A 13051-nucleotide genomic window follows, 5' to 3' on the forward strand; every position below is an offset into this window, starting at 1 on the left:
TCTGAGGGATTACATTTTGGCTTAACATGCTATTATTATAAATATTCAGGAGTTAAGATGTCGAAAATAAATTAGAAATACTGGCTCAAACTCGATTATCTCTTATCTTTTATCTGTAATCTATTTATAAAAGAGCACACCAAGGGCTGGTCTGTTTGAGTTGGAGTAAATGTTTCAGGCAGATTTCTCAAATTCTGTTTTCATTGTGTGCTGTATGCTTACGTAAACAGTCAACACCAAACTAGGTCCAACTGCTTGTCAGGTTTGTTTTATGGGTATTTCTCAAATCTTACTATCAGTTAGGGAGTGAGGATGTTGCTTTGTAATCTCTACTATTTTGTGAAGTGACTGGACTGATTGTAGCAGTAAAGCTCTTTTTTCTTCACTCAACATTTTTTCATTTAAGGTATACTTCATGCACAGAATGATCATTTTTATATCAATCACTCACCCTGTGGCACATCTAAAATGTGAAGAAAATTCTGGATGAATTAGAGTAAATGGGGGCCGTGATTAACAACAGCAAAACGACATCAAAACATCTGTTTACAAACTCTTATACAAGTCATCCAGTATTATCCAAGTCTCACCCAGCTGTGTGCTTAGTACTTCTCAAAACATGCATTTTTGCTAAAACTTTACTATTTAAAACACTTCCACAAAAGCAGTCACACACACACACACACACACAGAAACACACACACACACACACACACACACACACACACACACAGACACACACACACAAGTAATTTAAATAGTAAGGTTTTAGCAAAAATGCATGTTTATGAAGTACTGAGTATACAACTGGATAACAAGCAGTGAGTAACTGATATGGAAATAATCATGTTGTGGTTGGACTCTTCCTTAAAGTTCTTTTTACTTATGTTGTAACCAAACATTCAGTAACATTACTTAGACAATCCAGTAAACAAACAGAGCAACATGGCCATCCATTTGAGTCAGTTTTCAGTGTTACAGTCACTGGGTTACCTCGGTCAGAGCCTACTTAGCCAGTCTGTGTCCAGGAACATAAGCCTGACAAGATTGCATTCATGCTACTCCTGAAGGAAGGACACTGTTTGACAATAGAGTCAACACAATGCTCATGTCTCCTACTTGAAATTGTCTTGTCATCACTTAAACTAAGCCTTGCCTTACACTTGTGCAGTGAGGCTTATAGAAGTGACAATATCATAAATGAACTGAACTGAAAAGATTTTAGTTTAATACCCTTCAGGGCCTAAAAAGCTGTGGAGTACCCTCTCCTGCTCTGGTGCGCTACCTGAATTTACCCATTTTTTTCTGCAAAGATCAATAAGTATTAATCTTGTCATCTTCTTTTGTGCATTAAGGCCAAATGAATCCCAGACAGTAATTAGAATGTGATTACTTTCATTTTTAAATATTTATTAACTTGTAACATGTCAATTTATTACTGTCATGAACACTGTAATAAGTCAAATTTTCAAATAAATCAGTGCTGACATGACATCGCAAACAGTGCATAAAACCCTTTTCAACATAGCAAAGTAAATTCTACTGAATAATGATGTCTGCAGTTCAGCACAGTACACGGTGGTCAGACTTGTACCCTTGTAACCCTTGTTGTCCATTTGCCTATATTGTGTGGCATGGATAACATAGAAAATCTTATGCATCATTACCTGCTGAAGCTTGCTATACTGCACACCTGTGCTAAACGGAAATGTCAGTGTGTCCCGAGGCAGAGGTCACTACACATGAGAACACGAGGTAGAGGTTAGATATAGTTACCCGCAAATGAACTCATGTATTTGAGACATATCATCAAGGGGAATTAATGAAATTCACAATTTCATTGAAGCATGTGAAGTACAGTCCTAATGAAGATAGAGTATTTGTTCACAATTAATATTACCATTTTCAATCAAATATTCGTGGAGTAACTAATGTTTACACACAAAACAGCAAAGACCTTATATATAAACAGTGCTTATACACACAGTATGAGAATATTAATCTTTTCCTTGTCTCTAATAACTTTCTGTAGCCAAATGACCTGAGGGAATGGGGGATGAAAAATCTGCCCTCAGTGACGTGATTGATTAGCTTTCTTGTTTGTAGATGAAAATTAAGCTGTCAAATCATATTCCTGCGGAGAAAATGCCCGTTAATGGTGCTTTCGCCCTACGAGTTCGATGCGGGTCGAGGGTTGATTTGTTGCATCTCTGATAAAATTAGAGAGAGGAGACAGGATTCTGCTGTCATCTGCTTCAACAACAGAAACAGCTTAATCAACGCAAGCAGGACGGAGGGAATTTACTCAAATGGAGGTCATAATTCTTCATTTTTGTCCATGTCAGCCTCTTCTGTCTGTCTGAGGCAGGTTAACTGAACACAAGGCAAAAGCTGGAGTCAGTCAGGAGCTGGATCTTTGTGTGGACAACACCCAGCTGTGTTTTCTCTACAGTCTAACACAAGACGGGACACAGAGATAAATAATTAACAGAGGAATACATTAAAGATGTCAAATTTAGACTAAGAGAGTAATGTAATTTTGTCCACATATGCAAGGATTTCGTCCAAAAAATGCAGTATTAGTAGTGAGTAAGTTACAGCTCCGAACTATCTGCCTCTGTGACAGACAGACAGAAGGGATAAGCGTACAGGCGGCGCACTCCTCAGGTCAGAGTTCACAGATCATTCATGGTTTAAGTGAAACCCATCTCGCAGAATGCTGATGCTAGCACGTTTGTCTTATATGGACACAATCCACAATCTGGTATTTGAGTGATTTTAATCTGAAAAGGGCAGAAATCCAATATCGGTGGCAGCTCAGTGCAAGAGATGAGTGAGCCGAGTTATGGTGTTCTTAGGCGTGCAAGATGTGTGGCAAATAGGAAACCACTTGGTGTGATCATGCAGTGGCGGATTGTGGGCAGAACAGATGTCGTTTTCTTGCCGTCTGACTTGTTCACCCGCTGCAGCTGGTGCTGCTTCTCAGGGAAAACACAATCAATAACACCTTTGCATGGCACTTGTGGATGGAGTCATTTTAAAGACATTTCTCTGTTTGGCACTGCAAGAAACAAGGATAATATAGTAATACAGAGACCTTAGCCGAGTCTGTTGCTGATATCGAATGAACACTCGCTAAATGGCCAACAAAAACCAGAGGGTGGGCGATGATTCTACCCATTTAACATTACAAAATGAAGCCCATAGGCCAATTTGCAAAATGCAACACAAGACTGAAATTGATCAGAAATATCAAGCAAGAAAACCTTTTGATATTTATAAGGCTTTTTCACAAGATCTCATAAGGTCTTTTTCGACTGCTACATGCACACACAAATCTCCAAACAGATTCTCCAAGACATGGACTCTGGCTGTCTCCTTGATCATAAATCCTATGATGCACCATTCGCTTCAAGACACTCTCAAGAGGAGAAAAGGAGTAGAGAACGTAGAGCAGGCGGCAGCAGGAAAATAGCATTAATGGACAAATGAAATAGAGGCAGGGGACAGTGTATGCAGGCTGTATTTTGTTACAGCTAAGGGAGGTCTGCTAATAATGACAAAGAGCTGGTGCTGTTCCATTTGTGGTACAGGGAGGCATCATGCATATGGACAACATCATAATTCAGTCCTTTCATTCATTCACATGAAAAATCAACCCTGTCATCGGGATTCAGAAATGATCAGACAACATAGAGTAATGTGACAGAATGCTGCACACACACTTGCATGGATATACATGCACTCACGTAAGTATGCATACACATGCACGCTGTCTGGAATGCATTATTATAATCCTGACAGATGGATAGACATTCCACCACCTCTGCCTCCCCTGGTTACTACATCCTTTCTTGTCTCCCTTTTTTATCCCATCTCCCTCTCTGGAATTTAGGACAGTACTACCTTATTAACCCTCCCAGTGTGTCTTTTGCACCAGATACCTGCTACCTAGTTATGTGTGTTTTTACCCTTTAGATAAATGACAAATGAAAGGGAAACAGTGCATTAAGCATAACAAATGCATGTGATTCTATAGAGGGCACAAAGGGGTCACTGCATGGTTTTTTGGTGTATGAAAATCATGTGCAATGGCCCTATAGCCCAATAGCGTTATGCTATACGGTATAGTTGATTTTTAGTATGAATAAAGACTTTTTTCTTCATTATTTAAAAATACAACAGAAGACCGGGACAGGATTTTTCTTTTTTTACTCTCTCATGGTAATGGGATGAGACATGAGTGAAAATCCACTCCTGTGTCACCCCTCAGTTTATTCTACTGGCTCCAATAACATAAGAATAAATAGTTAAAGGTCTGGCAATGACAAGCTCATTGGAGTTTCTAGAGTCCCCTTTCAAAAATAAACTGAAAACAGTCAACCAGCGAGCTAGCCCACTGGCCACACTTGGCTAATAATAAACCCTGAGCTATGTCGCAGCACACTTGTTGACAGGCTAGAGAGAGCAAGGCGAGAGAGAAAAGTCTCTAATCAAGTTACTTTGAGTTTGGCCGCCAATAAAGTAGTCATCACTTTGTCTGCAGAGAAACAGAAAGGCTGTGAAAAGCCAAGAGATCAGAGGAAAAGTAGGGCAGTTGAGGGTTGTGAGTCAGAGGGCACGAGGTTCCTCTCAGCTTAATATGATTCACGTCTCTAACAACCGTCTCCAGGAGCTGATTATGATTCACTATCGCAAAGACAAGGACATCTTATCCTTGGCCATTAAACCATTAACACAAATATTATTAACCCAGAGCTTTGGTCATCATGTTTAATTGGATATTGTTCATTTTTTTCATTCTTTCTCTAATACACACATTTGTGTTCGTGTAGGCTTTCTTGTTATTCAGTGGGTCGGGCCGTTGCAATAATATTGTGATTCTATGGCATACACTAAGTGCAGTAATGAAACATTATTATGGCTACTTTAAAAAACTGAACTCCCCCTTAGATTAATAATTCACCAACTTCATTGTAATTTGAGTGTGAAGACATGAAGGCGCTGATGAATTACAAGGGTTTTCAGATTTTAAGTTGCTTTTCATTTTTAAGAGTAATTTCTTAGATTATCATTATGTAATCTTTCATGAAATTGATGATGATGCTTGATGCAGATTGACATAATAGCAAAGGGAAATAATCGTGTCCCCACATTCTTGCATTGATATAAAATAGTGTGAGGAAACTGGTGCAATGTTTAATTAGGCATTATCGATTTTAACTCACTTCTCCTTCTCAAATTACTGCTCTCCCTCCTCTCTTCCCTTGTTTCTCTCACTCTTCTCCTCATTGCTCATGACCTCGTCAACCTGGAGCATGCGGCATGAGGAATGACTTTGGTTCACTTTTGGCGGAGGTTGAAAGATGCAAGAAAAGAGCAAAGGGCCAGCTATGTCTAGGGGAGAGAGTTTATGTTCCCTTGGTTGCCTGAATCCAAGCCATCCTCTTTCTCCGCTCCCCCCCCCCACCCCCAGCTTCCTCATTCCCTCCTATTGTGCTATTGTGCGTTTGCCGTAGTAGCATCTGGTAAAGGGCCACTTCAGTGGATAGTCTCTTCCATCTTCTTAGAAGCGCACATTTTGTGTGGGCATATGAACACATATACAGATAGTTTGTGTGTGATGGTCTGCCTTTTTATCACATTTTTTTCCACTCTTTCTAAGATTCCTTGGTAGACAAGTATGCTTCTTTGTAACTGGTTGAATGTGGGAAGGACATTTTGTGAAGGACATTTAGTAATTTCAAGTGTCGATACGACTTGTCATTTTACATAGGTTTGTATTGTATGTGTGCTATTGTGGGCATTAAAGAGATTATTTAGGACTGTGTAGCAGTTGATATTACCTATCAGAGAGGTCATATAAATACTTCATTTTTCTCTGTCTTAAACTCCTACTAGGACAAACGTTAATAAATCCCAGCAGTGATTTCTGTTCACAAAATAGCAGAAATGTATTCTGGCGGCAAACTGTCTAATTAGCTAGATGGAGACGTGGGTAGAAGATGGCACAAAGGTTCTAGAGTGAAACACTGCTTGTGTGTTTTTGTGTGTCCTTTCCTTGGACACTGGTTTATGTAAACTCAGACTCCTGGACTCCTGGACCTAAACTCTGATGGGTTTGCACGGTGTAAGCCACATGAGTAATCTCTGTGAATCAAAGACAAGGCCAGCAGGCTTTTTTTCACAGAGCTGGCAGAATTAGCTCGCTAGGAATGCTCAGCGCTGGACACAACATTACAGGGCATTCTGTTTAACCCGCTCCATCCTAACAAATAAGCAGGGATCAAAGGATTAGAGCGCCATTATTAAAGCCAGCTGGAGACCTGACGCCGACTGGAGGCATGCTAACGTGGTGCTATTAATGTTACATGTTCACATAATCACAAACAAGTCTGTGCAAAGCTTGGCTTTCCAAACTTTTATTCTTCAAGAAAAAAAAATACTGTTTCATATAAATTTTTTTTCACTGTGTTTAGATTTTTGGACATTTGGGACAATTAGTCTCAGCAGATTGTCTACTGATGTTCCAGTGGACAGTGACAAGTATCTTAAACATAGTTGTCAAAAGAGGGAACTTGAAACTTTCACTCCGCAAATGGTTTTAAACCATTTGTGCCGCATTGCTTGCAACATTGCTGTATTGAATTAAGTCTTGTGGTTGTGGTGATGCTGCCACATCTTTGCAATGATTCAGTGACTATGGGGGGACCCCAGATGACATGTGATTTAATGTTTAAGAAAATAACAAACAGAGCCTCTCCAAGCAGTCTGGTTGACTCACCCTGCAGTTTTTTTGTTTTTTTTTTGTTTTGTTTTTTTACAGCTGAGCCATTACACCACCCAAATGATGGATAAGAAATCAATATGATGATATTATCTACTGTATTTAGCCAGCTTAAACTTTGCTTTTAGCTCCCCATCACTACAGACACATGGTTTTATGTCCTCATGTCTGGAATGGGCTGTTGAATCTTTCATTGAAAGGCAACGGAAATGTGTTTTCCAGATAACATTACAGTTGCAATAAAGCTTGGCTTGGGCTGTGATTGAAACAATACTGTGCCTAAGCCGCACTGAGCCCACCTGTTTGTTCTTCCGTAATTGGATTCTGCTTCATTCCATTTGCCTTAATGCTGATGCATAATGCAGTGTACTGAGGGGACCAGCCATTACCAGCCAGGGGACAAGGCTTGGAGGAGTAACCTGACCTCGCCCACCCCGTCACCACCCCCCTCCCCGTCTCTGGGACATCTTTTCAGGGCCTCTGTCCTTCAAAGCAACCACTTGCTCAGGCTGGATGGATTGATGGTTGAGGCTCCTGGCCTGATGGGAACCAGAATAGCAGGTGTTGATTTTAGGGCCTACAAGAACAATAAGCTGGTCCTCAGCAGCATGTTAATCCAAAATAAACAGGCACTGGCGCGGACGGTTTGGGCCCTGGGAGGAGGGATCCTCATCAAACACACGAGTATGAAGAGCTGCTACCAAGAAAGGAATGTAGAGCCAAAGCCTAATCTTTCCTTTGTAGTCAAGAATGCACTGCAATACACCTCAGTCATCTGCAGCATGCCAACACAATGGCCACAGCTAGGCTCAGTTGAACTCATTTAGTCAACTTTTCTCACATTGGCATCATGAGCTGCAGATTATGCGGACAATATTTCCTCTAACTGGTTGAAATCATTCTCATGCGAGATTCCAACTTAACTGTATACGTAAGCCACATTTCCACCAAAGGCTTTCTGTATAGCACCTTTGGAAACAAAAGTAACTCCTACAAAGAGGTACAGTGGTACCTAGACCATAGATCTGTGTAGTGTTTCCACCACAGACAATATGGGTGGGGTTGTTGTCACTCTGCTCCCCAGCACGTGGTCCAGCAGCACTCACTGTATTTCCTTGTTTATCAGTGATACAGAGTGAAGTCTGAATCCACAAATTTTACCAATGGAAACAGAAAAAAATGTGTATTGAACTGAACTGAACTGTACCGACCTGTTTGTGGAAGCACCCCTATAGAGGCTAACTACAGTGATCTAATAAATTGTGAGTTTAGATGTGAAGTGAAGTCGTTCTACCACTGCAAAGCATCTAATCTGCCAGAAATGTAACAAAAAAAATCATTTTGTTATTTACTTACTGAGAAATTTCAGTTCATTCAATACATAAATGATAGAAGGAGAAGAAGTAGCTCTGCCTGTTCAGTACAATTTAGTAGTAAGTAATGCAAGTGTAACCCGATTTTTTCTGTAGATACAAATTAGACAGGTCATTCACATATGCAGACTATCAGTTAGTTATAAATTACAGATCCTGTATGTTTTATATGCAGACCACTGCTACTTCAGGGAATAGACAATTGTTTTGTCCAGCAACTCCATAAGTCAGCCTGAATCAAAATAAATCTAGAATTACCGCCTTACGGATGTGTGCCTCCGCAAACCAGTCAAGGTGCACTTACAGTTTATATCCATGTCTGAGAAAACATGGATGCTTCACACATATCTTCCCCTGGCAGCACAGATGATCAACACAATCAGCACAGTTTCAAGGTGGACACCAAAGATTAGTGTCACAAATTTAGTATCCAACCAAATGTCTAACCTTATGTTCCTGATTTATGCCATTGAATAAAGGCCAGAAAAGTGTTTTTCCACAACATTATAATGTCACAGTGAAGTTGTTAGTATGTAACACTTGAATTCTTGAGTTATGGCCAAAAGCATGTTTCATGAGGTTATAGTGACCTTGACCTTTGACCTTCAACCACCAAATTCTAATTGTTTCATTCTTGAGTCCATGTTGACCTTTGACCAAAAACTTTGAATCAGCTCAGTGTTAAATGTAAGTGTGCCAAATTTGAAAAAAAAGGAATAGTTCCTCCAAGGTGTTATTGAGATATTGTGTTTACAAGAATTAGTCTGTTGAGGTCACATTGGCCTTTACCTATCAGAATCTAATCAGTTCATCCTTGAGTGCAAGTGGACGTTTGTGCCAAATTTGGAGAAATTGCCTTAAGCCATTCTGAAGATATGGCATTCACGACAGTGGGAGGGACGGACAACCCAAAAACATAATGCCTCTGGCCACGGCTATTGCTCATGCAGAGGCATTAAATTAGCATAGATATGAGAGTTTTTAGCTTTAGGCATGCTGAAAACCACTCCAGGAAACATAGAAATAAAGAATTCCAGTGTAAGTATGTAATCGTGATATCTGTTCACTTTTGCACCTTAAGTCCATGACTCTCCTCGTGTAGGAGGTGGATATTGTGTTATGGCCCAAATCTATAAACATCACAACAGCTTCACTAACTGTCATCATGACAGAGCGTCCCACATGCTTTTCGCTTTCCTCATCGGGGCCATACTTCTCTCATGATCAGCTGCCTTTGCTAAGTGGATGGTGTCGATGGCTGTGACTCAGCTCTGCCCACATCGATGATGAAGATAAGGCATCTGGAGACGTGTGTGTGTGTGTGTGTGTGTGTGTGTGTGTTTGTGTACGCGTATATGTGGACATGAACATTGAATATGTGTGCATTAAGTAGTGGTGGAAAAGAAAAGTGTAGCAATGAAAAGAGTGACATAAATCGTGTGGGTACTGGTGTGTATACATGACTGAGTGGGTGAGCGGCCGTGGTCAAGGTTCATTAGCGTGTCATCGGCTGCCTCCACACCGAAATAATAAGGCCCTCTCCCTCTCTTCCACCTCTGCATCTGCTGAATATGAACTGAGCTTTGAAAAAAGGGCATATCAAACTCTCAAGTCACCTCTCTTGCACACTGACACATGACTAAGAAACAGATAACAGCTGATGAAGCGACAACATTAAAATGGTAACAGCGAGGTCGAGAGGCGAGGGGGATAGAGAGGGAGCTTGATGAGCTGCAGAGAGGGCTTCACAAAATGAAAATGATTGAGCATGCGGTATGCATTTGATGAAAAGCTGGCATCTTGATCTCAGGGTAAATCGGGAGTAGAGAGCGTGCAAGAAAGGAATAGATTTCCATCTCTTCTGACCCTTTTCCATATTCCCTTATTTGTCAATAATTCTCTTAATGAACATATCCCCTGGCTACAGAGACAGCTCACTGCTTTTTTCCACCACCTCAACATGAAATAGATGCTAGGACATCGATTGCAGCAAAGTATACAGAGACATTTTTTAATGTAATACATTCTGCAGTGGGGGAGAGATCAGAGAATTGTAAATACTGTTATTTAAGAGGACGTGGAGCAACACTTCCAGACAGATATTTAAAATCTGTATTTTGTGTGTATGTCCACACATTCGTTGGTGTGTGTGCTGTAAGATATGGTGAAGGCAAGTCAGTTGAGCTTTGATGAATGGATACGGCTACGCTGACAGACGAGTAAAGAGGGTGACACAGCTGGGAGAGAGGGACGGGGATGGGAGGGGTTAGGTAAAGGTTCACTAGAGAGGAGTTGACAGATCCCAAATGGTAGCCTTTGGAAATGCTTAGCTTCATTGCATCAGCTGTGGAATGATCCACAGGAGACTTAAAATGAACTATAGACATCTTAGAGGACAGTATTGTCTCTCTGGAGCTGACGGTGATAGTAGAAATAAAAATTACTTTCCAGTAAATAGCATATTATATCGTAATAGTAGGAGAAGCATAAGATTGTCTCCATTTGATATGATGTCCTGACACAAGACACAGCACATATGTTTAAACTACTGTACTTTCTCCTGTCATGATGGATGCAGGCATTACACACCCACCATGCTCCATATGACATGTGTTTGACCCCTATCCTTGTCTACAGGAGACAGCACCTGGTGCCTCACCACAACACCATTAGTGGTCAACCACATGCACACACACAGACACACACACAGATACACACACACACACACACACACACACACACACACACACACGGACGCACACGCTCTCCACATGAGATATTTTTAGGGGATGTGATACAACCACTATGGTAGCTAACGCTCAGAGATTCACACCCCATGGGCTTGACAGGAAGGGATCCATTTCCTGACAGCGACCGCAAACCATCCGCACATGTAGCATATACATCCAGGGAGTGTGAGCTACGTGTCCCTCAAAGAGGGTTTTAGAGAGGTAAATGCATAAATGTGTACATATAAAGTATTTGCACAACATGAAATCTTCCAGTTTTGAGTGTTTTTTAAATGATGCAAATTCCTTGATCCTTATTAAGCTGCTGCCAGTTGTAGAATCTAAAATGCTACAATTAAACTGTGAGCTAAGCACTCCACTTTCCCCAGAGACATTTCCCTTGCACATCTGTAAATACTTTCTGGCTATAATTTCACAAGAACCATGACTAACCCTACAAAATCCACTTAAGAGTCAACATTAACCATGTTATTTTATCTGAATAAACTACCTCAGTTTTGTCTACAGGCAAGAAAATATATTCATATTAAAATCTAATCATGCAGACATTTTATATGAAAAGAAAATGCAGCCTGAAACCAGTTAAGTGCACTTGTGATACAACTTGTAGTATTATGTTAACACTTTTTCACCTGTCTTTTGCATTTTTTTGCAGCCTCCACCATTGCTGAGAATGGCAGGAAAACATGCCTGAAGCTCAAAGTTTTCGTCCGACCATCAAGTAAGTGTTTGCATGCAATGCAAGGCTTTGTAATAGAGCTTGTTGAAGTACACTTTTGGATTGAAAATCAAAACAGTTTATGTCTGCTTCTCTGGTTACCTCACTTCCTCCTGAATTACCTTTTTACTCACTGTCCAACATACCTATTTCATTTATCACAAAACTTGTTAAGAAAGTTTTTTTTAAAACATGAAAAGGATGATATATGATCACATCAAATGAAACCCAGGTCACCTCATACCTCATCTGAATGTTGCCATGAGCTTTGTTGCTTGGGATGTTTGATTTCAGGGCTGTGATGGGGGTGGGAGGGGGGCTTCAGGGGTCACTAACCTATTTGGCGGGAACCTCTAATGATCTCTCATTCTCCCTATTTTCTGTTATAGACAGCTGTGTGAAAACTATAGGCGTACATGACCGCGTTTTTGACGTAAACGACAAAGTAGACAATACATTAGAACCACGAGGTTAGTATGGCTTCTGGCTTTTTTGATTCTCTTCAGTATGACCTCCATACATCTGTACATGTGTCTCCTGTTCTGTGCCTGTTTCCTTCCCTAATGCTGTTTGTCTTGAAGCAGATCATCCCTGCCCAGTGCTTCTCTTACGCTGATGTTGCCTCATGCTACTGTTGCCTGCGTGTTATATTGATAAGCTTTCTTGCATGCCGATATACATTTACATATATAGCTGCAAAATAGTGGATATAGTTATTATGTTTCTATCACAATCATATGTCAGTAGGTGTGATGTTTCTATAGATGTGCATGTTTCACATTCTCAAACCTTTTCACTAACTAAACAAACACTTCCAAATGCATGTTGTGCTCCATATCACCAGAATTGGTTTTCTAGTAAAATCATTTTTGCACCAGTCACTTGAGTGCTTTAATTAATCTGACCAGTGTGGAAAAAAAAGATTCATATACACATACATTTATACAGCAACACATTTGGCAATTTTTAATTCTCTCTTCCACTCCTCACTGAGTTGCAGTTTGGCTCTGTAGCCCAGCATTGATTATTTTCTCTGCGCAGAATGCACAACATTTTTATGTCTTCATACCTTCATACATGAGTCTAACCAAGTCACTGAACTGAAACACTCCACATCACCCACATGCTGATGTCTCATTCCCAGCAACAGCTCACCCTAAGATCTGAAACAACACAAAGATCACCCCACTGGGAATAACAACTTGTCAAATGTAGGACATCTAAACAAAGATTTCTCTGGATGTTTTTAATTTGAAAATGAGATCTACAATGTTTACAGTGAAGATCAGAGTTTATTATAGAGTGCCATCTAAATGATACACACACTCATATACATAAGGCCAGATCCTAAGACATTTGTGATGCCCATCTGCCTCTCCTGCTGCCTGCCTGTTTCCCTGCCTTGCTCTCCTGCCTGCATCTT

The 13051-nt window shown here is 40.5% G+C and overlaps 1 protein-coding gene across 2 annotated transcripts in view; it reads left to right on the forward strand.

Annotated features, from left to right (window-relative positions):
* The window catches only part of efna5b (ephrin-A5b), a 109827-nt gene that overhangs the window by 90904 nt on the left and 5872 nt on the right, over nucleotides 1–13051 (forward strand). Inside the window, exons 3-4 of one of the 2 annotated variants that reach the window (XM_042488236.2) lie at nucleotides 11566–11631; nucleotides 12018–12098. In XM_042488236.2, coding sequence (XP_042344170.1) covers nucleotides 11566–11631; nucleotides 12018–12098 — 147 coding nt within the window. The remainder of the gene's footprint in view (nucleotides 1–11565; nucleotides 11632–12017; nucleotides 12099–13051) is intronic. The other variant, XM_042488237.2, reaches the window with a different exon arrangement.

The sequence above is a fragment of the Plectropomus leopardus genome, chromosome 4 (assembly GCF_026936395.1).
Source record: "Plectropomus leopardus strain MGB_pleo_1.0 chromosome 4, ASM2693639v1, whole genome shotgun sequence".
Classification (NCBI taxonomy): Eukaryota; Metazoa; Chordata; class Actinopteri; order Perciformes; family Serranidae; genus Plectropomus; species Plectropomus leopardus.